The sequence below is a fragment of the Athene noctua genome, chromosome 1 (assembly GCF_965140245.1).
Source record: "Athene noctua chromosome 1, bAthNoc1.hap1.1, whole genome shotgun sequence".
Taxonomy (NCBI): Eukaryota; Metazoa; Chordata; class Aves; order Strigiformes; family Strigidae; genus Athene; species Athene noctua.
This window is the reverse complement of record NC_134037.1, coordinates 82,388,788-82,413,729: the sequence shown is the minus strand read 5'-3', so window position 1 is coordinate 82,413,729 and position 24,942 is coordinate 82,388,788. Positions and strand designations below refer to the sequence as shown.

The 24,942-nt window shown below is 44.7% G+C and overlaps 1 protein-coding gene across 16 annotated transcripts in view; it reads left to right on the top strand.

Annotated features, from left to right (window-relative positions):
* Nucleotides 1-663: 663 nt before the first annotated feature.
* TRIM67 (tripartite motif containing 67) overlaps nucleotides 664-24,942 on the top strand; it is a 40,515-nt gene continuing 16,236 nt past the window's right edge. For 3 of the 16 annotated variants that reach the window (XM_074896711.1, XM_074896707.1, XM_074896708.1), the window contains exons 1-7: nucleotides 664-1,140; nucleotides 1,234-1,898; nucleotides 7,901-7,996; nucleotides 11,984-12,106; nucleotides 13,372-13,482; nucleotides 15,709-15,862; nucleotides 23,093-23,250. In XM_074896711.1, the coding sequence (XP_074752812.1) occupies nucleotides 990-1,140; nucleotides 1,234-1,898; nucleotides 7,901-7,996; nucleotides 11,984-12,106; nucleotides 13,372-13,482; nucleotides 15,709-15,862; nucleotides 23,093-23,250 (1,458 nt within the window). In that variant the 5' untranslated portion in view covers nucleotides 664-989. Of the gene's footprint in view, nucleotides 1,899-7,900; nucleotides 7,997-11,983; nucleotides 12,107-13,371; nucleotides 13,483-15,708; nucleotides 15,869-23,092; nucleotides 23,251-24,942 lie in introns of all 16 variants that reach the window. The other 13 variants (XR_012632877.1, XR_012632875.1, XR_012632876.1 and 10 more) reach the window with 10 other exon arrangements.

The following is a 24,942-nucleotide window of genomic DNA, read 5'->3' as shown; positions in this document are numbered from 1 at the left end:
TATGAAAATAAACCACTGCTACATCCACGCTAAGCATATGTAGAGTAAACAAAACAGATGGGGGATTTCCCAGTGCTGGTTTCTTTCTTCTAAGGATAGTTATTTTCAGTTCACAAACTCTCAGCTGTCATCCCTGATTTATCTTCGCAGCCAATTTCTGCTGGGGTTACGCGGCTACGAGCCCGGGCGCTGCGGCACCTCTCCCCGCTCGCTACACTCTTCCCTCCCAGCCACAGCGTTTGTAACCGGGTTTCTCGTTTCTCTTTTAACCCTTTTTTCATTCTTCCCTCGAACAGTGCCTGACATCCGGAGCACCCCGGCCGTGCTCGGGCACGGCGAGGTCTGTACGAAGGAGAGGCACAGGCTCGGTTTGTTGGAAAGCGCCCTCCTTGCCTCGGGGAGTGGGGAAAGGGCTCCTAGGGATAACGGAACCCCGCCTGCGTTCAATCCGCTACCCAAACAATGGCTTTATTTAAACATATAAAGACACCGCTGTACAGAGATCCTTTAAAAAATGTTTTCGCCGTCCCCAGCCGTCGAGAGAGCGACCACTTATTCGCTGGAAAGGGCTCCTCCCGCCCCTTCCTACCCCTGCCCTCCCTCCTCCCCCCGCCTCCCTTGCCCGTATATTATTCCTCTATGCCACCAACGTTAAAGCAGCCCCACCGCGCTCCCTGCCCGAGCCGCGGGCGGGAGGGAGCCTTTCCCTCGCCCCAGGCAGCCTCCAGCCGCCGGCCGGCTCCTCCTCCTCCTCCTCCTCCTCCTCCGGCCCTGGCCCCGGCCCCGGCCCCGGCCCCGGCCCCGGCCCGGCGCTGTCTCTCCCCGGCGGGTGCTGAACCGCCCGGCGGGGAGCGGGGGCCGGACCCCCCGGCCTCCCCCCGGCGCCGTAGGCGGCGGACGGCGCCGCGGGGGATGGGGGAAGCCGGCGGCGACCCCGCGCCGCTCGCCTGAGCCCGGCCGAGCCCCGCGCACAAAGCCGCGCCGCGGCCATGGAAGAGGAGCTGAAGTGCCCGGTGTGCGGCTCGCTCTTCCGGGAGCCCATCATCCTGCCCTGCTCGCACAACGTCTGCCTGCCCTGCGCCCGCACCATCGCCGTGCAGACCCCGGAGAGCGAGCAGCACCTGCCGCCCCTGCTCCACCCGCGGGGCCCCGCGCCGCCGCCCAGCGCCGCCGCCGCCGCGGGGCCGGGGCCGGGAGCGGCCGCGGGCTCCGCCGCCTGCCTGGACTCGGAGTGCGCGGCGGGCGGCGGCGGCGGCGGCGGGGACCACGCGGACAAGCTGAGCCTGCACAGCGAGACCGACAGCGGCTACGGCTCCTACACCCCCAGCCTCAAGTCCCCCAACGGCGTGCGGGTGCTGCCGCTGGTGCCGGCGCCCCCGGGAGCGGCGGCGGCGGCTCCGCGGGGCGCCGGCCCCGCCAGCTCCTCCCTCACCTGCCCGCAGTGCCACCGGAGCGCCTCGCTGGACCAGCGCGGCCTCCGCGGCTTCCAGCGCAACCGGCTGCTGGAGGCCATCGTGCAGCGGTACCAGCAGGGCCGCGCCGCCGCCGCCGCCAAGTGCCAGCTGTGCGACCGCAGCCCGCCCGAGCCGGCCGCCGTGCTGTGCGAGCAGTGCGAGGTGCTGTACTGCGGGCCCTGCCAGCTCCGCTGCCACCCGGCCCGCGGGCCCTTCGCCAAGCACCGCCTGGCGCCGCCGCCCGCACCCCCGGGCGCCCCCGGCGGCGGCGGGAAGGGGGCGGGCGGCGGCCGCAGGCTGCCGACGTGCGCCGAGCACGACCTGGAGAACTACAGCATGTACTGCGTGAGCTGCCGCAGCCCCGTCTGCTACCGGTGCCTGGAGGAAGGCCAGCACGGCAAGCACGACGTGAAGGCCCTGGGCGCCATGTGGAAGCAGCACAAGGTGAGTCCCGGCGGCCGGCCGGGAGCAGCTGGGGCGATGATTTCCTCCCTCCCGATGCCCCGATGTCGGGTTGCACTCTGTGGGACATGAGGCTACTTCACGTCCATCGTCCTCCGAGACTTTTTTCCCCTGCGCTCTTAGGTCTCCCGTCCCTCCTGACTGCCCAGTGACCCCACAGCCCCGGCTCAGGGTGAGAACACCCACAGGCTCCCCAACACGTTGGCCTCGCCTCAGTCAGCAAATTTCAGGCTCAACCACGCCTCAGGCAGACACCTGGGGTTAGCCAGTCCGTTTCACTAACTTGTTTGCCTTCCACAGGGCCCTTGGCCATCCCGTCCTCTTGTGGGTGGCAGCAGCTGCCCGTGAGGAGACGGGATGGTTATTCCTGCCTTTCACTACCTCCCTTTCACCCAGGACTCTGTGCAAATTGCCACAACCATGTCTCACCACACGTCAGTGAGGAAGAGTCGCCCAGAGTCACTCGAATATTTTAGACAGGAAAGAGTGATAAGGAGGAACGTGGGACACTGTGTTCTCTCCTGGGCCTCAAAGAGGTCTCCCTTCCCATTCAGTTCCCAAAGGGGCCAGGAGGAATGACTAGTGGGACCTTCATGACACAAAGATGAGCGATGAATTGTAGGATGGATGGGGTCTGGGGACAAGTAAAGATTTTCCTGAATCACGGTAATGCAATGGTCTGAAAGGGATGCGCCTTAGACCTCCCTGGAGCCCCCTGGGGGACGGGGTTCACTTGGCCATGCACTTCTTGGTAAAAATAAGACTTTGCAACCATCAGAATAAAGAGCAAGACATGACCGTACAAGTTGAAAGAATGTACGAAGTTAGCTCGTTCTTGCTAAGAACGGTGGACCCTGGGAAAATGATTAGTGAATACATATCAATGTACAGAGGGGACTTTAATGCCTGAGTGCTGAGAGCAGACCTTTGGAGCTTCCCGCTGTACTGGGGGGAAAGAACTTCCCCCACAGCTGTGCAAAGAGCACTTGGCCAGCTGTGCTGTCTGCAGGATTCCCTTCTTCTCGCTCTCTGCTGCAGCTAGTAGTAAAGGAAGTACAGAGGGATCCTTTCAGACACTGCAGGAGAGGACAAATCAAGACTGGTTTCATCATCCTTCAGCCACGGAGGGGATGAGCACAAGCTAGGCTAAGACATTTGGCAAGGCAAAAAATTGTCTTGATTTTAAGATTCAAAAAAGATGCCCCTCGGGGTGATTGATATGCATAGTTTGTCCATCTGAGAAAGACAAACTTCTTCAGTACTTGTTTCAGTTTGAATGCCCTGCCAAGGGCTCAGCCATCTCCTCCCTAACAGGACGGGTATTTGTGCAGAGGAGAAGTTCTCTTGGCCCAGAAGGAGCTGATTACAAATTTGCAGCTATTGCTGCTTATGCCAGTGGCAGAATCCACTTCTGAGCAGAATTATTTTAGTGAGCAAGGACAAGAGTTCACTGTTCAAGTATGGCTGATGTTTTGGAGAGTGTGAGAGACAAGCTTGTGCTGTATTGTGGTCTACCTTGAGTTTAAACTGTTTGATGCCTTTTTGAACAATGTGATAAACTCCGGTGTAATCAAAATTCAGTCAGTCATTTTTTCTCTTTCGTACTGTCAAATGTTGTCAGAAGAGTGAACAATACCCTGGTGGTTTATATTTTTACTGCATTTTTTTTCTGCATCTAAGGTATCACAGAATGTGATTTTTCTCTTGATTTACAGACTCAATCAATGTGAAAATTCTAGTGGTAGAAAAAAAATACTCAAATTTAACTAAATTGGGGACTCCGAAATTGTGGTCTTGTGAATATTGATTTTCTCAGAACAATGTGCTTGGCAGAAAATAAATATAATGGAACCATATAGCCAGACAGCCTAAATCATCAGCTCACATTCATTCAGATAAATCGTTTTGGAATTAGATACTTCTGCTTAGAAATAGTTCTCAGATACAGCAATTTCTACAAGTTTATTACCTGTAGTTACTTTAGCCAAACCATAAATTACTTACATTGAGTGGTATATGAAACGTAATTCAGGTTTTATGTGTTCTCTCCAGATGCTCCAGGTGTAGCTGGTAGAGGCAGCTGGAAGGGCTTGTCCATGAGTGTTCTTAGCCCAGTAATTTTGACAGACTGGCAGTTGTTCACCGTCAGCTGATAAGCACCTGCTTATCTCCTTTCTAAGGCCAGTGGCTGGTAGAGGGCTGCCAGATCAATTTCCCCACCTCTCAGGACACAGTTTCATCCCACAACAGCAAATTTCAAACATTTTTTCTATTGACTGCAAAATTGATTTTCCAGAGGCTCTGACCACCTTCAGCTTTAGGATCCATTTCCATCCCACTTCCGTATTAGCCTTTTGTTCAAAGTGTTTGACTTATTTGTCTGTGCCGTATGTAGTGATCTAGTGGCAAGCTACAGAGTTTATCCCTACAGTGCTACAGACCATGCATTGAAACGTGCATTTACCCTCAGCTATACTGCCACTGGTTGGCCCCTGTTAATGGTGCAGGTTCCCTATTACACTGCCGTATGTAACTTCTCCTACAGAGAAATTAGAAATGGTGTAAAATAACAACAGGGCCCCAATGACATAAATCTGTGAAAATCCACTGACTTAGCTGGGCTTTATTGTATTCTCTTTCATGAAAAGTGCATATGGACCAGCAGCTTGAGGTTGTTAAGTAAAACTGTAAGTCTTCTGCCAGAGTTAAGTCCTTTTATGTCTTCTTAGCAAGAACAGTGACACTGTTGTCAGATTTAAGTTGGTAGGCCTTTTTACCTGCCAGTATGAGGAGTGATGGACACATTTCAGCTCTGCCCATTCTAAATGGTTATATGTGTGTATATAAATATATATATATATATACCGAAATGCTAAAAAAAGCCACAGTTGGATAGGTCTGTGAATGAAAGGATGGCAGGCAGTTGAAGACAAGTGTTGGAGTCCAAATGCCTGCTTTTATTTGCTGGCCTAAAGAGTTGTGTTCCCAAAACCACGTGGGCTGTTTCAGCATTCAGCACCAGGACAAGCTTAGCTAATCAATAGTTAATCTGCTGCTAAAGAGAGATAGAGGGAAAACAAGTTAAATGAGATGAACTGTTTGGTTGAAAAAAGGATGTGGGCATGATCTCGTTCATTTTCTAAAATTGAAGGAAACATCAGTCTTCCATGCCCATCAGGGTTTAATTACTCACCCTTATTATCTCTCTGTTACTGTATTTGATTGAAGTAGAAACTTGCTATCCATCTCCAGCACCCACATTATTTGTTGCAAGACCAGGCATTAAAGTAAAGATAACACCAGGTAGAATACTGTTTGTCAGGAGTTATTAAGTGTCACAGTCAGTGGAGCTTGTAACATTCAGTTTGGATTCTAGTAAGTATTTCTGCATCATGAAAGATTGCTCTGAGTGTATAGGGCATTTTTTATGGCTTGGTTGGTTTAGTGAGGGCTTAGTCATGTAGCTCCATTTGATTTTAATGGGAAATGCATGACTAAATTCCACTGCTTTGTAAGGTATCTTTTACAAATGCCTGGAAAAACAAGGCTATTATCTCTAAGTGGGTTTCACAAATGGAGATCTGGTCTTCTCCTCGGCTTCACGCTGCAGTTGCGTTAATGCAACCACAGGTTTTAATGAACGCAGCAATTCGCTTACGAGCCATTTCAACAGTGACGTTGTTGAGTTTCTATTGCAGGTCTTTGCGATGGGAGCATGGCAGGAGCCAGGAGTGACTGTGCTAATTGCCGTTGGTACATATGCTGTATGCTGGTTACAATTCATCTGCAGTGATTCAGTTTTCTGTGGCTACTGAGATGCCCGCATATAGCTTTTGGCTCTTCTCGTTTGGTTAAATGCACTTTGCGATGATTTGAGAGCTAGAGCAGATGTTGGAAAAGTAGAAGTTTTACTTTTGTTGGAACCAATCACTGGTTTTGATTTGAAAGAAAGGAGCCCTTGCCTCCCTGGGACAATTTGGTTGGGCCAGTCAGTGGCAGAGGATACCATGCTTTTGCCACCTATTTCTTTCTCGGTTCCTCCTCACCTGCTTAGTTGTATGCTGCTTCTACCTTGTCCTGCATCAGCTTGACAAACCAAAGGCTTGTGGATGGAGAAGAAAGTGCAATCAAAAAGGGTGGGCTTTAAACTCTGGCAACTGTGATCAGCATGTGGAGAGCTGATCTGAAGTCCTGATTGTCTGATCTGGCAGAAAACAGGGACCCTTTCAAGGACCTGGAGTTTGCTTTTGTGACCTCAAGTAGCATTCATATCAAACATCATCGCTTTAAATTTTTCTGCAGCGACAAGAGTTTGTAAAAGAGAGTGCTGAATATTCAAATACTGAGAAACATACACAGTAATGTGTCTTCCCACTACCTTTGTTACAAATGAGTTGAGGTAAAGCACATTATATTTTCAAATTTTGCGCTAATATAATAGCTACAACTGGGCTAAAAGGAAAAAGTTTGTGTGAATATGAGGAAAAAAACCCTAGTCTGGTTTCTTTCTCTATAATTCAGTCCCAGCTCCAAGTCAGGGTTTGTACGCACTCCCTGCAGCGCCATGTGGGGTGAGGCAGTGGCTCTGCCCGGGTAAGGCTGCCTGCCCCGGAGCTGGGCTGTGAGGTGCCCACAGGGAACTGCCAGGGTCTGCTCTTTGCTGTCCTGTGAGAGTGAGCAAACACAAGTGGAGCATGTTTGTGCAGGTGGGAGGTAAACTCAAGACTTTGACAGCCTGAAGAAGTGAGCTGTGCCCTTTTCAGGGGTGGAGTAATTTACTTCCCTCTAGGAGCAAGAGGGAAGCAGAGAATGAGTCGTGACTTACTGAATTTCAATTAGGTCTCATGTTAGGGGCACATAACTTTTGTGCCTCCTGGACATACAAGGCTCTGTCTCAAGGCACACTGTAGTCCTAAGGAAACAAGAGATGGCAACCTTCTGAAAACCTGACTTTAGCAAAGATACTTCATCTTCCATTTCCTGTTGGAAATGTTGTTGTGTCTCTTTGGTGAGGATAATTAACCGGGCATTGGCATTCTGGTAGATGCCAAGTCTGCCTGAGGGGTAGACCCGTGAAGAGAATATCTAACCTGCAGGACACTCACGATGGGACCTATCCAGTCACTCTGCATGATGTCTGCACAGAGCAGTAATGCTGGATCCGGGATTACCATGGGCTGACAAGCAGAGCAATACAGTTTCTGTAATCCCAGCCAGGCTTCCAGGGAAGCTGCGCCAGGGCTGCTCTGGTCAGAAGATGGCAGAACTGCCATTTCTTTCCCATCGTGGAAGTCCATCAAGAAGCCTCCAGTTTGATTCAGAGATCTCAGGTGGCAGCTGAGAAGAGGGGAATTTAGGTCTTCAGTGTGGACTTGCAAAAGACATATTCCATATGTCTCACCAGTCAAAAATTTAGAAGGGTTTTTTCCAACTTTTCCAGAAATACTCTTCTGTTGGGTTGGAGAACGAAAAACTGAAGCCCCAAAGGGACATTACTGTGAAGTCTGAAAATGCAGACTTGTCTTTGGTCCTAGTGTATCTCAGGTTTGGTAGGATCTACCACATTTATAAAGAATTCAGGCTTTGATTTTAAAAAAAGTGGCATTTTGGAAAGCACTTGGGGATTTTTCGGCATGACAGATGCTACTGTCTAAGGCTATTATCTCCTTATATATGTGGGTAGCTGTCTTATAAAAAGGTATTTTGACTTACCCAGTCACTGCAATTAAGTGGTATGTGCAGACACAATACTTGACTGCCCCCACATGCATATTTCACCTTTATTAAATCTTATTACAATTAAAGTCTTAACTGTTCTTTTCTAGTAAAAACACTCTGTCCTTGTAAGAATACATGCAATGGCAAGTAAGCCTTTTAGAACGTTATTAATCATCAAACCCAAGGATTAGTAAGAAAGACATTTGCATTTTATCTCTAATTTTTCCTTTTTTTTCCCCCACCTTTTTTTTTTTTTTTTCTTGCAGGCACAGCTGTCTCAGGCTTTAAACGGTGTTTCAGATAAAGCAAAGGAAGCTAAAGAATTTTTGGTTCAGCTGAAAAATTTATTGCAGCAGATCCAGGTAACTGTAGAATATTAGCTGTTTTGATAATACAGTAATCAATAGAACTGAGTGAATAATTTATTTGATGACTTGTCTGCTGCGCTATTTTCATCTTTCCCAGAATCATCTAACCTTCCTTGAATGGATTTGCTAGGCAAAATTATTCATCCAATAATGCCTGCAAGCCCCTCTTAGCTTCTAGATTGTTTGCTGTTCATTGCAAGAAGCTGATACTCAATACCGGACATCTGAGCTGTGTTGATTAGTATTTGATTGAATCCATCAGTCATGCTGCTGGGCTCCTTCCTGACTGCAATTGCTTGAATTGGGCATTTAGGATAAATTCTCATGTTAACACATTCAAAACATGCTACTTGTTTTTCACCTTACATTTTCTAAAAATATACTAGTTTCTGGACAAAATCCAGTCAACCTGTTTATTAGAGTATTTGTAGGAAATCAAAATAAAGAAGAAGCAAATGTTGCTAAATCAATGTGTCTGTTTATTGAAGCAGAAGATATTTTCATGCCTATAATTAACCAGTTTAATAGTCAGAAAAGGGCTCATGGTGGGTACAGTAATTGAGGGCACAAACCGAAAATGAAACAAGTCCTATTTTCAACTAAATTTAGGTTCATCACTGCTGGAGGTCAGATGATCCTCAAGGCCCTTCTTACCCTGCAGAGTGTGGCTGGAAACATGCTGCCTTAGTTTAAGCTTCACAGTGCCCAGGAGGAGATGCTTGCTATCTGCAGCAGCAGTGCTCTGCGGTGGTGGGTTTTCTGTGGGATGGATATACATCATCTTCTCTACAGTATGCCCGCTCTGCTACTTGCTTATCTTCCATCAACAACCAAGTCCTGTGCATGTTAGTAACAGACAGCCCAAGCAGAAGTTCAAATAGCTGTATTTAGTTTAGAATTTAATCATTAAGATATTCCACTGAACACTCCAGATGATGAATTCGTACCGCAAAGGCTGCCCAAGCTCTCAGGTTGCCACAGGACAGCTTAGCTACCCACCCTCACGGTCTTTCACCACAAGGGGAAGGGAACAAACCAAGACCAAGGAACTGGCAAAAAAACACCACATCTAACTGAAAGTAACCAGTGCAAGGGCACCAACTGGCATCTGTCACATGCCATGTTTTGAACACAATGTGAGGTTTCTCTCAGCTGACCTTACCTATTTAAAAGTTATGTAGCTCATCTAATTTAGCCATTTAGGCTTCTTTCATTGTCCAAGGAGAAGGACAGGCACCTCAAGAAAGCAGTTCTTCATACAGATATGAACAGCTATTTTAGAATGGGATAACTCATCCAAAACAGTAGTTTATCACCAGTCTTTTCTTGAGTCACCTACCTCCATTAGAAATGTATTTTTCCCTCCTGAAACCTAAACCTGGACTATTACGACTATTTATGACTATGCTGTAAAATTCTTCAGTGGATTTCAATAGAATCACTGCCAAATTGCTCTGCATAAGGGAGCTGCTACAATTACATCAAAAGACCTAGCCATTTATTTGATGCTGCTCTTTGCTTAAAGTGCTAGAGGAGAACTCAGAGGACGAAACTGTATCCAGCAGTTACCCTGTAACATTTAGGCATGTCTGGGCACAAAGCTGGATCTGACCCTCACACGTTGTGCTAGTCTCTATTTTGAGTCTGAGTGAGGACATCAAATTTCAGCAAATCTAAAGAGGAGGGCTAATCAGCCCTGTATTTAATATATGTATATAGCCCTGTATATAATGTATTTCTAAGTAAAACAAGGCGAGGGCTCAGCTCTGAGATGATCACCCACACACTTTAACCCTTAACGAGCTCCCAGGGATGGTTTTCTCCCATGAGAAATGGCAATCTTCCCAGGTGATGCTCAAGCAGCATTTGATGATAGCACGTACCAAGGAATACTCCTGGTAGGCAGGTTTGGTACAGCCACACTATTTAAGGTGAAAGGGTTTAGATGTGTCATGAGCTGATCTGTGCCTTTTGGTATCTGGACCGAAAAAACAGATCTTGGACTGTTATTTGGGGAGGAATAGATGTAGCCTTTGTACATAGATTTATACCCAGAACCATGTATCTCAGAGCAGGTTATTTCTAATAGGAGTATTATGATGGCTGTCACACACACGTACCAACATTTACCCCTCAGCAAAAATGTCTTTAAAATGTATGTTTACACAAAGGAGTGTAAACAATATGTACATTTTATTATCCTGTCTCAATGCATGGCAGACCAGACAGCCACCTGCACTCTTCCTCTCCTCTCTGAGTTTGCCAGAGCTCCCAGGAGCTGTATTTCTATCTTGCTTGGGGTAGCTTGCAAATATATATTTTTCTTTTCCCTGCTTTGCAGATTGATTGTTTCCCCCTCTTTTTTCCTTTCCTTCTCCTTTCTGAGGTCACTTTTAAATCTCTTGGTCTCTTCTTTCCAGAAACTGCCTGTTCCTCATTGCCCCTGTTGCTTCCTTGCTCCTCCTTGTTGCTGTCATTAATCTGATTTTCAGATTTTCCCATCTGCTGTAACAATTTCATCCTTTCTCACTTGAAAGAGGCATATTGCCAAACACCCTGTTTGATGTGTGAACAGAAAATGAGGAGAGAAATGATGCACTGCAGTCATCGGCTGATTCAGGCTCTGTATACAGACCAGCACTTCAAGAATAGCTGGATGGAAATGGGCTTAAGGAGGAGTTGGGTGTGATATAAGCCGAGGAGGGAGAGATGCAAACAGGAAGAGTCTAAGACAAACCTGTGAACAGTAACTGAGCCGTCTGGTGTCTCTGCCCCCACCCATCTTGCTGGCAGGTCTAGGATTGCGGCAGGGGCCTCTCAGAAAAGAGTGACCCTGTGTCCCTGAGCTGGAGGACAGGATGCATGGGTTGCAGTAAGGGAAGGCAATACAGTCCTGAAAATTTTGCTCTCAAAAGAATGAAGACAGAGCAAATGAACAGAAGAGAAAAACATGTAACGAGTAATGAGTTAGGGGCGTGTGATGGCTTGCCACAGAGATGCTTCTTCAGCACGTGTTTAAAATCTTTTCACATTTAATGCTTGCTTTTTTTTTTTTTTTTTTTTTTCATTTGGGTATTTGGGAGGAAAGCGGATAGGGTAACTGAACAACTCCTTGAAAGAGGATCTTGAAAGCTGTCTCATGAGCAGAGGAAGCAAGGGAGAGTCTCCCTTTTAGTGGGTGCTGTAGCATTGTTCACAGCCAGAGAAAGCCATCCCTGGGAGGAGGGGCAGCTCAGGACCTTGTAGTACCATCTACTCAGATTTGTACCTCTGCATGGGATTCTGTGGTAGCATGGTTGGTTCCCCATTGAGAGCACAGGGTTTATGTAACACTGAATGATACCCAGGACCTACTCAAGGCTCAGTGTTGTGTTCCTCAGATGCTGGCCTCTGCCTAGCAGAGAGTTTTACCACAACGTGAATGAAAACTGACCATGTTTGTTGGGGCTTTTTAAGCTAATCAAATACATGTCTCCACTTCCAACTGCTAGCTATTTTTTAAAAAGGAATTGAAACAATACACAAATCTCAGGGCTTTGTACCTGATTAATTTCCTTGTAATAAGCCTGTAGACCAGATTCAGGTCCATAATTCTGTTTGAATTGCCATGGTGTAGAGCCAGTGATTTCAAAGTTGCTACATTGGAATAATTAAAACAGGATGGAGCAGAATCGTTTTATGTATATGTATGCACTGTGTATGTTAGGTTTAGCTTTTACATTATGTTGTACTACATCTGTTATCCGGAAAGTGCCCGTAAGTCGAAGTTTTAAATAAGCCCATTTGTGGCATAGCATTTTAGTGTTTGTTTTATAGCATGCAGCTATTGCTGATACAGCTATAATGAAATCAGAAGGGCAACAGAAATGCTGAGGTCTTGAAAAGAATTCTTTCCTGAATAGAAAAACAGGTAAGAATGAGCAATAGCTTAAGACGTAAAATATCATTTCTTTGATGAATATGACTCTCACCTTCTTCTAGGAGAACGGGTTGGATTATGAAGCCTGTCTTGTCGCTCAGTGTGATGCCTTGGTTGATGCATTAACACGACAAAAGGCAAAACTGCTCACAAAGGTGACCAAAGAACGTGAGCACAAGCTGAAGGTGAGCACAACTCTCATCAGCTGAGCACAGCTGCTGATACCTGGTGTTACTGTGCATTTCATCAAGTCCCCAGCCCTTTACACCATGAAAATTCCTAGTGACCAAATCCTAAAGTCCTTTAGCAGGTTCTAGTTCAGTGGTTTAGTGGAACTGTGCTTATACACTTAAAATGAGGCATATGCTTCAGTAGTTTGTTGAATCAGGCCATCAGTCTTTATCTATCTGATGGTTTGGGACTATCTTTTGAGAGGTGCTTACCAGTGAAACCTGTGTGTGGTTTGAATTCTGGAACCTTCTGCCCAAGTAAAATGTTGGGATTTTGGTGTCTCTTCAAACCTTTGAAATTCAGGCAAGTCACCTCCAGAAATCCCTGTGCCACTGAAAAGATATTAAAGAAATGCAGTAAAGGGGGGTGGGGAGAGGAAAGCTATAAATGGTTGAACAAATGTTTAAATAGACACATTTCTTGAAATGTTGTATTGCATATATGATTTTGAGGTATTGTACTGCCAGTAACATTAATAGCATCTAAGATAGAAGAAAAAATGGAAGTGAAATATCTAAGATGGCAAAGAATTAATAAAATCTACCTGAGATCAGCATTTAAAAACCCCCATGCTTAACAAGAACCAACACTTAGGACATACTGCTAAGAGCACAGCTAATCCTGCAGTTTACTCCTGTTAGGCTGTTGTACCGTGGGAGTTGTGCTATCGAGCACGGTGCAATTAGGCCTAGTCTACAGCAATGTGGCAGCAGAATCCAGTTCAAAATCTGGAAAAATGAGATGCAGCTTTTTTATTTCTTAATCACAGAAATGCATTCTTAAACAGAGCAGGATCAATGGTGAATTTTGAAGAGAACGGTAGAGTATAATCTGCAAAAAAACACTCCTGCAGTTATCCTCTGTAATAGTTGCCTTTTAAGTGAACGATTTTTTAAAAGCTCAGATTTTAGTGGAAGTGTGATTGTACATGTGAATACTGCAAATGTAGAAACATGTTCCTCAAGCCTGATCTTTGAGCAATTAATCTGCTCTGAAAATTGAGATCCCCTGTGCACAACATTTTGCCAGGCTAATTATCGGTATTTGCAATACAGCGTAAGTGAGTGTAGCTGATGGAGATATGGCAATGGCCATATGGCAGCTAAATTAAGCACAGCTTTAACACACTCTTCCGTTCGTTGTTTCTTCTGAAATAATCTTATACAATTCACTGTCAGCTGAGGCAGTCATCAGAACTGTACTGATGCTTGTTTTCCAGGTTGTTTGGGACCAGATAAATCACTGTACACTCAAGCTACGCCAGTCAACAGGGCTTATGGAGTACTGCCTAGAAGTTATCAAAGAAAATGATCCCTCTGGGTTTTTACAGGTATTTTTCTTTCCAATGTTCGGGGGAAAAAAAAAAAAAAAGACAAGACATTAAAATTAAATGTAAAAATGGTCAGTTTTACTAATTAGGGTCTTCCACCTCTGAGGCAGGTTCATCTTAACTCTTGTTATCATTGTCTAAAAGCTCAGATAGCCTGGTGGCTGCATGAATGGCCCAGGGAAGGGATGGCTTTGAACAGCTGTACCCTGACTGAGATGTGGAGTTAGTGGTCATGCCACTTCCCTGACTGCTGACATCTTTCCTCTTGCCAGCCCTTCCTTCTGAGCCGGAAGACAGATACTATGCAGTTAATAATGACTTTCTACAAGATATTATTTTATTCTCATCTGAGAAACCCAACACAGGGACTCACAGACCTCTCTGATCAATTTGGAAAGGTCTATGACTCAGCAGAGTAGTACTTCTCCCCTTTTTGCTTTTCCCTTTTGCATTACTTTTTCTCCCATGAAAGAGTCCTTTTGATATCTCCCCTGTGAGAAAATCCAGCCTTAAGAGCTTGCGTGTAGCTTTACTTCACCGGGATTGTTGCACCTCACTGGGCTACAAGACCTGTCTTGTAGCTGGAGGATCCAGGTAACCCCTCTTTGCAAAATATGGCCTCACTAACAATTGCCTTAATTTGCAGAATATTGTTTCTTAGGTGCAAGCAGTGAAAGTATCTGTTGATGAGACAAAACATAACAGTTTTATTAACCAATTAATTATTTTGCCCAATTAATTCTGCTATTTTTATTAATTATTTTATTTTGCTGTGTTAGTTCTGTTGCCTTATTAATTGCCTAAGAAAGGCACATCAAACAAAATGATCTGCACGTGGCTGTCAGCTGAACAGGGCACCCTGCACACGTGAATACATGAGTGTCAGGGGACTGTCACAGCATCCCTAAAAAACACAATGACAATTAGCCACCTTAAACCTATTAACACTCCAGATTGATTGTTACAGTCATGTCAGGTCTCAAGCAAGAGTGTGGAATATGTAGTGTACGTTAATCTCAAGACTACACAGATTTTAGCAGGCTGTCTGTTGGATACTGCAGGACAAATTAAAGGTCTTTAGGTCTTATCTGTGTGCTAGCAAGATACATGCTTCGTTTTCATTTCAGCTTACTTTTCCTGTAACCTTTGTGGCTTCATTCTTTCTAGTCATCTTTTATTAAAAAATACTTTTGTTTTCACCTTTTCCTGGTTTATCTAACGATGCTTTCAAGGCAGCCGGCAAGCACTGAGGCACTGCATTACTTAGAGCAGCTACTTTTGCAGCCAGGACATTGAAACACAGCTGAGGGATCCAGCATCGCAGTAAGTCACTGCAAAGTTGTAGGAAGGCTATGAGATGCTCCTCTACTTACTGCACAGGCTGATTAGGAGCTGTTGATGCAGGGGCTCAGGCAGGAGTGTCTTCCAGTAACAGTAATGAAGAAATGTACCTGAACTCCTGCAGTAAAGAAAAACTCTCTCTGACCTATCTAGAAGAAAATTCTGCTCCTTGTGACTTACAGGAAGCTCACTGGGAGGGACTCCAGATATACAAGTGGCAGCTTCACTGAACTCAAGGACAGTTGAATTAATTGATTTCCATAGAATCAGGATTTCACTTTCAGAAGAGTCCGCTGCAATCATCTTAGTCTGACTTTTGGCCTAATTGTCTGTGGGCTGAGCTAGAGCAAAGCTTTAAAAATGAAATTCAGTTTTGATGTAATGATAGAAAATTCATCATATTCTTTGAAAAATCTGACAACTTAGCACCCACACTGTGAGAAATACATACCTCCCTTTCCATCTGATTTTTTTATTCTTTTTTTGCTTTCATCCGCTGAATCAGCTCTGCTGAATGGAGAGATCCTCTAACATTTAAGCCTCTCTTTGTGCAACTGCTTTTTAAACAGGAGAGCAAAACTAGATTGTGTAGATCAGAGAACAGAGTGCAGAAGTGTATGTGGCATTCAGAGGCATGATACGTAACATAATCTTAACAGGCTTTATAAATGCGATTTTTACTTCCCTACCCTAAGATGAGATTTGTTTTGAAAAGGCAAGATGAAAGGATGCAACATAAATGGACCTCACCCCAAAACAACCAGATCTCATCTCAGCTGTTGTGCTGTCATATTCCTGCTTTCTTTGTGCTGTATCTCACAGGCATTCTGTCACTTTCAATGTGTGCATTTGCCGTTTCATTATAAGCCTCATACTCTCTTTCAGATTTCGGATGCTTTAATCAAGCGTGTTCAGGTATCTCAGGAACAGTGGGTCAAAGGAGCCTTGGAGCCAAAAGTGTCTGCTGAGTTTGACTTGACTTTGGATAGTGAACCTTTACTGCAGTCGATTCACCAGCTGGATTTTATTCAGATGAAATGTAGGGGTGAGCTTTTATGATTTTCTTTTTTTTTTTGTGCATGTTTTGAAACAGTGCTGGGAGGGACAGGGACACAGAGAGAGGAAAGAGGAATGACTTGAAACTGCTGAATAGTTTTAAAAGGTTTTCAAGCAAATTCAGATTACTCTGCGTTTCCTATAAAGGTGGGGCTCACCTCACATGCAGTGACCTGAACAAGCTCAGACAGAGATACCAGGTACAGTTAAAAATTTGAAAAGATAAATTCTTCAGAGTAGGGCTATCTTATATTAAAAAGACATTAGTTGCATGAAACTTTATGCCATTTTACAGCATTCCTAGATTTAACATGGTTAATTCAAAATACCAGTTACCCCTCTCTTGTCAAGAGCAGCTAAAGTAGAAAATAAATATTCCCCTCCCCCCCATATTCTTGAAGAGGGAAAAAAACCCCTTTGACTTGTATCTGGACTGTGCTGCAAACAGTGCCCAGCTTAAAAAAAAAATTGTGAGGCAGAGATTCACAAGGGGAAAGTAGCTCCATAACTATACCCTTCCTTGTTTCCAGGTGTCTGAATAATTCCGAGGGACACGCTAAAGGGAAAGGAGGCTGAAAAAAGTATTTAAAAGCAGAAGCTGATGAACAGTTGATGCCGTTGGCAAAAAAAATAATTAACATCATGCGCTTGCAATGAGCTTGATTTATATGGAGCAGGATGAGAACTGCATCAGAATTAGATAGATCCATAGACCAGCTAGATTTGAAGGCCATTGTGGTCCCTGGGAATGATGCCATTAGCTTCCCTCACTGGCGATTCAAGCCTTAATTATACATGTGCGTGACAGGATGGAGGCTGCCAGAAGTCAGTGAATGAGTTAAGGATAATCGTGTTGTGATGTCGGATGTGCTTTTTTTTGACTCCAAGCAAGCATAAAGATTTCTGTTCGGTTTATCTGTTCTCTCTGGGCCTAATTCTGAACCTAAGAGACCCAAGATGAAGTAATTAGGGTGGATAATTTGGCAGATAAATATGTGGAGAAACAATGGATAAACAGATAAAGGCCAAAATCTGCTCCCTAGGAATGGTTTGCATCTTGGCATAATCGGGCTATCTTAAAGTTACTAAAAAAACACCTGTGAACTGCTCATTTGAAATGTTGACAGCCAGGAAAGCAGTCAAGGGAGAAAGAGTATCACTAATAAAACTTCTCCACTTCTGCACTTGTCTTTTAAAATCAGTTTATATTTAATGCTGGCCATATTTATTCTTAAATATCCTTAATACTAATCTTCCACCACTCTCCTTCCCAAACATATAAAAAAATTTAGCTAAACTATCCACTTAGATTGTTAATTAAGGTCACTTGAGGTTAGAGCAGCTTAGGTATTTGGCTTTTGAATGTTCATCTGGCTTTAAGCTTGAAGACTTATGAGACTTTAATTGAGCCAGATTCACTGGAGCTTTATGAAAAATAGTCCTGTCTGCTACGCTCTCACTTACCATACTATCACAGCAAAGCTCTGGTACTGAGCTAGACACAGCCTGAGGAGCAGAGAAGAGGACAGGACTGCTTCTGCCCAAGCCTGCACAGGGCTTATGAACACCCTCGGGCCTTGCTCCCCAGAGGCACCTTAACAGTTAGCCCTCGGGAAAGGCTCTTCCTTGAGCTGTCTTGGCCTTGACCAGGAACTGCCTCTTGCATGTCCCATCAGGTTGGTCAGCACAGCTAGCATGACCATATGCACACAATGCAAGGAATGGTGGAAATGGTGTTAACCTGGCCACCATTCCTGAAGGTGCATATGGAATGGCATTATTCCCTCTTGTGCCTTGTTTTGCCAATGATTAGGCCTAGCATAAAGGACACAGCCAGCATAAAGATGAACCAATAACCAAATTGTATTTGATACAAAAGGGTCAGTACATGGGTGAGCACTGGGGGTACGAACAAGTCAGTCAGATTATACATAATCGACATCAATCCCACTGACCCCAACAATGACACCACACGACCAACAATGGGTGGAATAAATGGTGAAATGCAGTCTCCCGTAGAAGGGACCAGAGACAATTGAGTCAGCAAGCCAAATACATAAGACCAAGGAAGCCACATACTGAATCTCTACACAGCCCATGTTTACAAAAGCCAGACCTGACTGGAGCCCAGTTCCAGGGAGGCGGGAGGAGGTCCTTCGCCAACAGGGAACTCTGCAAAGTGCATCCACCTCACAGACAGACACTGCCCCTGCCTGCAAGTGGTCCCAGCTTTTATCCCTCAGTGGGACACCTGACCCTTGGTTACTTAATGCAGACACCCGGGGCTCATTTACCCGGTGGCTCTCCCTGCCAGGCCGCTGCACCCTGGAGGGAAGCCTAAAGGCAAACTCACCCCCCCTTGGTGAAGGGATGTGGGAATCACCCATATGTCAACCTTAATTTGGGGCTTGGGGTTGAAACCCCAGCATTTCATGCCTCTGTGTGCCCAAGCAGAACAAGCCACTGACTGGTCCCCAGCTAATATTCATAGGTATTGAGGATTGTTTAGTATATAGAGGTATACTTATATTTTTCAGTTTATGACAGCAAATCTATCTGCATTTGAACTGCTCACTCTGACACTTTGGCGCTTTTTTTTTCTGAAATTTTACCTCTACAACCTCAACCAGCTCTGCATTATCTTCTCATGCATAATGGTCTTGCATCTAGAAATACAGGTACCACAGAGTAAGCATCTCAGCCTTTCAGCTGCAAGCACCCAGACTTACTGGGAACATCACTTTGCTGACTGTGAGGAGAAGCTGGTGTTGCAGGGTGATGTTTTGCTCTTTATCACCATCAGAATTTGTATATTTCTGAGCCTCCAATCTCACAAAGAAAGATCTACATGTCTCTTCACATCTGCTCTTCTCCAATTCTACCTACCCCAGCACACCAAGTCATCAATCTTTGCCAGATGTCATTGTTGAAGGGAGTGTTAGTAAGTCACTATATTGGTTGATCTGACAAGTGTAGGTGCATTAAAGACATCAGAGACAATCTGTAAAGGGAGTTTTGGGGAAACCTAGGAGAATAGGGCCAGTGTGGCTTTTCCAACTGCAAGTTGTTTTGTTGCAAAAGCTTTGCTATGTAAGGTCTGTACTATTGTTATCGATGCTTAGTGCATGACTGAATTTCTATTTTTTTTTTCAAACTCTGGCCTCATTCAACCTCAGTGAGCTTGCATGGGTCATTTAGAGTGAAAGCACGCTTGTAAGTAAACATTGATTCACTGTGTTAGACAAAGAAGAATGAAAATGAGAACAAATCACATTACAATTGCTTTCATGACTCGTTCATGTACCTTACTGGTGGACTCTCTGTAAGCCCCTATCTAAACCTCAACTCAAGAAATAAAGATCAGGGGTTGTTTTTTCTTTTTGCAGAAAGAAAAAGCAATTTGGTAACAAATGAAATGTGCAGAAATGTGATAGGTGCAGAAGTAATGCTTAAACATTCATGTTGATCAAAGGATCTCACTGATAGCCCTTTGGCAAGAGTCCCATGTCCCCAGGCTAGCTGACCTGCTGAGACACACGCAGAGCTCTAGTAATTGCTGGAGTTTTGAGCTTTCCCAGATCCCTTTCTTCTGTTCACATTTTCTTCTCTCTGTTGCTTTTTCTGAGTGCCTCAGTACAAAATTCCTGTCCTCTTTGATGACTGGCTCAATGTGTACATCACATTTTCTCAGTTCAAACTGTGGGCACAGGCAAATAGGTTTTCTAGGTTTGTTTTGTTCAATCAGCTGGAACTGTCATGTGATCTTGGTTTGTTGTAAAATGGACACTTGGTACAAAAAAAGGAAAGACTATAGCTACTCTCTACTTTTCTGTACCACCTCCAAATACTCATATGCCCCTTCTCATTGTGAGGAGTGACTCCTTCCCTCTCCTGCAAACCCATACATGAAGATTCCCCAGACACATCTCCTGCCACAAATCTCTGCTTCTCCAGCCATGAGCTGCACAGCCCTGATAATGAAAGAGCATTGTAGGCTTTGTCCCTGGTTCTGTCTACTCTGTATCATGGACCCAGGTCTTTGCTTGTGGTCTTTCCTTCTCTCTTGAAAAGACTGTAGGGCACTTGCTACAGCAGTGACTCAGGCTATTACAGGGCCATACTGCAGTTTTGGAGGAGGTCAAAGTTTTCATGTTTCTGAGGGTCCCATTCTTTCACTGCATTTAGTCCTTTAAAAATTAATCTGGGAAGGTGGAGGGCATCATTGCACAACTTGCTTGTCAAGAGGATAAATAACAGACAGCATGTTAGATCAGCTCTACTCTACTCTGAGAGGAGATCAGCTGTGAGATACATTGAGCAATGCATTCTTGAAACTGCTGAGTTGACATGAGATATTAGTATCACATTTTTCAGCTTAGTGTGACCAGCATGGAGCACTTTAAAAATAGCAGGACATCATTCAGACTCATTAATAGATCTTGCAGTGCCAATGCAGTATCATTTCTCCTTTTATATTTTTAATCTTTTCCTTTAAAAACTCTCTAGAGGCCTTTAAGTTGAACAAGAAGTGGGACAACACTGTAATTTGACATCTGAATCTTCTTTTTTTTTTCCTGACACAGCCTATATTTTTCTTTTCTTAGTCCTGTCCCATTGCTCTTCACTATGAAGTAATCCCAGTGCCCTGATTATTCAACTCGGTTCACACTTTCCTATGACTTTTACAACCAGTGTTCACCTTTTCTGCTCCCAGAGGGAATCTGAGATTAAGGCAGATCTCTGCCTGTGTCCAGAGGAGGAGGGCAGGAACAGTCAGCGTCATCCAGCAGAGTTGCACATCTGCTTGGTGGGAGCTTCTTACCTCTCCTTCAGCTACTGTAGTTTGTGCAGTTCAAGCCACAGGCTGGCCCAAAGGGAGGTGGAGGCTGATAAGGATTACTCACAAAAACTTAAATGTCCTGTGTCACAGGACAGTAAAGAAGCCCAGGCACTTCCCCATAGTATGTGTGACTCTCACATGTAGGGCCAGAATTCATACTGCCCCTATGAAGTGGAAGCAACAGCACTTTACTGTATGAAAACATATTCTAATCACAGATGGCCTTCTTGTCTACATAATTAGTAAGGACTTTTAAACCACTTACCCTCCCCCAAAAAGTCCACTCTTTTTTTCCACACTGCGTTATGTGAACAGTCCCTGAAAGCCTCCTGTCAGTGTTCCTGGATTTTTGCAGGGGGTTGGAGAGGTCAGTGGTGAGTGGGTGTTGTCTATTTTGCACTTTATAAACTTCAGGATTTAGGACTTCATCCAGTTTTGCCAGGGAAAGTCTCAGAAGTGGGGAGGACCTAGTGAATGCCTCCTGGAGGGCTAACCGTTTAGCTAGAGTGGCAGGAGTGTGGATGACTGATACAGCCCTATCTTCTCCCAGGCTCATCAATCACTGGAAATACACAGGCTAACAAATGCTGACAAAACCCTAAACTTAAAATGTTTCACTTAAAACATCCCATTATCCCTGAATTACTCGTTTTCAGGTTTTTGACTCTTGTTCACATTTCTGTTACTTCTCCAGACACAGTGTCTCCCAGAGAAAAGTCTGAACTTTCCGTGTGAAAAAACAAGAAGGTTTTTATTTATGACACCCTCTGAATCATTCTTAAATATCAAGGAATAGGAACAAGGCTTTTTCTTCTCTTTTCACAGAAAAACCTTCAAGAGCTAATTTATAAAGCTCTTTTGTTTTAGACCACAGTCATTCTTCTGGGCTACCAACCATCTGTGTTCACTGCGGTGATGGATAATGCCAGCAGAAAGCCATGGTAGCTTCTGCACCGTTTATCACAAGTGCGATGTTGACTTTCATGTCACTTCCAAAGTGGGGGTGAAGCCTTAGACCCGTTACACAGTAGTGTCCATTTTCCCACAGACTGCTTGGTACACAAAACGCAAACAGTCCTTTTTTATCTGGAGAGGTAAAATAGGACGAAAGGAACAGCTCAAGGGCTTAGCTCTCACGCAGACAGAGGGAGGAAAATAAACTAGAGGCTCAAAGCATAGTAGATAAAAGAAGAGCAAACTGACAGTGTTAAGAGCTAAGTCAATGAATTCTCAGAGCACTCAGCTCCTTGTAAGACACAGTCGAGCTCTGCAGAAATGATCCTGAATGGTGAAATTCAGCCTTGGGCAGAAGACCAGGCAGGGTTTTTGCATCACTTACATCCCACTTAAACTGTGTGATTTCAACAGTGCGTAAGATATGTGCCAGATCTCTGCAGAAGACCGAATTTTCACTTCATAATTTCCAGCAAAGAATGAACGGGGGGAATTTAGTTGTGTTTAGCAGAGAAGATGTGCTGGAGGCTTCTTTCTCACAGAGGCATGGCTGAATGTTTTATTCGGTTTATTTTTATTTTTAAGATGCTGGTCTGTTCAACAGTCTCTTGATGTTTCTCCTGAGTGAGTCACTAAAAAGGCATGTTGGTAGGTAACTTCCCACCTGTAATTTCTGGGAGGAGAGAGCCACAAGCAGTCTCCTGTGGTGCAGAAGTTCCTTTTGCTACCTCAACCAAATGATTTACATAAAATTTTCAAATGGAACAATTTTTCTTCAACAGTTTATTCTAATTATGGCTGCCATAAAGATCACATATCCAAGGTGGTTTTGATGAAAAATGGTGGGGGTGTGTTAGATTAGATATAAAAAAACCACCAACCCTATTGTGAAGAAATGTTTTCCTGTTGTTGGTGGAGTTCAGGCTCTATCTCACTGCTTTTCTGGGAGGAGTGGCTGCGCTGCTGGTTAATAACCCAATTCTTCGTCAGTGAGCTGGTTTTCCCGGCAGCACTGCATCTGCCATGCCACCCTGTGGCCCGAAACACCCTCTGCCACTGCTTCTCCCTCTCTTCTTTTGGGGACAACGGGGTCAAAGTGCTCTAACTTGAGAAAAAACTCCTCTAGCCAGTGACCCCTGAGAAGGAAACCAGACGTGAGGTCTCCAGACTGTAGTTCTTATGAGGCACCAGAAGCATGTCCAGATATGTTGCTGTTTATGTATTTCAGCCAAATGATTTGTCTAACCAAATAATGACATTTTGTTATAACATTTTTATTGCCTTTTGTTTCAAGGAAGGAATGGGCCCTTTTCCTAACGGATATTGACTCCCCTGCAAGGGGAAGGAGTTGAGAGGTCCCCATACTGCTCGCGGCACAGACTAATGGGGTAGGGCAGAGTTACACTAATCTGTACCCAGTTCCTGTTACAGTGCCACCCGTCCCATTACTGCAGCTGGAGAAGTGTTGCACCAGAAACAACAGTGTGACATTGGCCTGGAGGATGCCGCCTTTGAGCCACAACCCAGTGGAGGGTTATATCTTGGAACTTGATGATGGAGATGGTGGCCAATTCCGAGTGAGAATTTCATTCAGCATTTATTTGTGTTTCTTTGTATGTGAGTTTCCTCAAGATATGGATTTGCGTCTGTCCAAGGGTGGGAAGAGGGGGTAGGGAAGATACGGCTTGTCAAAACATCCCTGCTTCCATAGCATGGCTGTAGAAGACAGTGCAATGCTGCTTAGTAGAAGGACCCCCAGCTTGGGTATGAAGTTTGGCTGAGGTTATTCTTAGGGCTCTGGCAAAGAAGGCCTTGGCGTCCCCCTGGAGTGTACCAGAGCAGAAAATCCTATACTAGCCTACAGGAGCTGAAAGTGGTTCATTCCACAAAACAGAGATTTCTTTTAAGCCCCTACTTTCATCTGTCCATAGCACCTGGTTTCAACAGCTGAGATTCTTGGTCCAGAAATGAAACTCATTTTTTTCTGTTTTTCTGAGTAAAAATGGGATCCTACATAAAAATACGGGATTTCTAGATCTTTTCTCTGGCAGTGGATGAGACCAGGTTAGTGGAAGCTTTCTGCAGACACACTGCAGTGGGGCTGGTAAGTATGGGAAGGTGTCCCAAGTGCTGTCCTTGCAGACCCACAGGGCGATGCCACAACTGCTTGCTCCTGGCTCCAGGTGCAGGATACTTATAGACTCCCATCCCTTTTCTTCATATCCCAATAAACAAACTACAGAAATAATTCAGTCAGCTTTCTGCCAGCCATGTCCTGCGGGAAGCTGTGTCCCTTCCTCCTCGGGCAGGCTTTATGCTCCCGTCGCTCCAGGACCAGGCTGGCCCGGTACATTTCTAGGGACTAGTGCCTCAAAAGCATCTGGAGATCATTGTGGAGTACAGCTGCTCTCTTCAAAAATGGGGAATTTTGCCAAAAACATGTGACGGCATTTCTTCAGGAGCTGCAAACTGGCTTCTCACTGGAAACCTAAAGGTTTCTCAAGCTGAAAATGGCCTGGCACAGTTCCACCTAACGAACTGCCTCCCTTTGCCAAACTGCTACACCCATAGCCAGAAAAGGCACCTGATTTGGATGCCCCTTGTTAGAAGAGACAGTGATATTGGCAGGGCATTTTGAAGGGGACACTGTGTTTCTGGAAGGTCTCCTCAGTTCCTTGGTCCAAGTACCATTTCACATGGGTTTGAAGAGGCTGGTCTCCACTACTGAAAGTGTGAAAAGCAGCTTTGTGAGCAGCAGCTGGGAGGTGCCAATATAGTTAATATTAGAATTTTATCAGTGTGTGATGAATGAAGAGTTAGGAGCAAGGTGTTTATGAATCCCAGTGTCTTGGATAAACCTTTTCAAGTGCTTTTCACATCTAAATAAATACTTGTGAATAAGCAAAATTTCAGATGGTGTATATCCAAGCCCATTTGTGTGTGGAGGTTTGTAACTGGCAAAGGTTTTAGGACTGCCAGTACTGCCATATCAAGATTTTAGATTGAAAAAGTTACAAAACAGTCTAAAACCTTAAAAATCTATGGTGACAGCTCCTCAGGGGAACACTTTTCTTGCTGTGGTAGAAATGCCCTCAGTTTTACTCACTGAAAGATAAACTGCAGGCTCTTCAGCAATGCCATTTCAGTAAGAGTTTTCTGACCCTTTTCATGAATAATTATGTATCTGAAAGCAATAACACTGATTACACTTTATCAGTATTTGATGGGTGGATTTAAAGAATGTTTTTTGTCTCCCATCATAGCAGAGA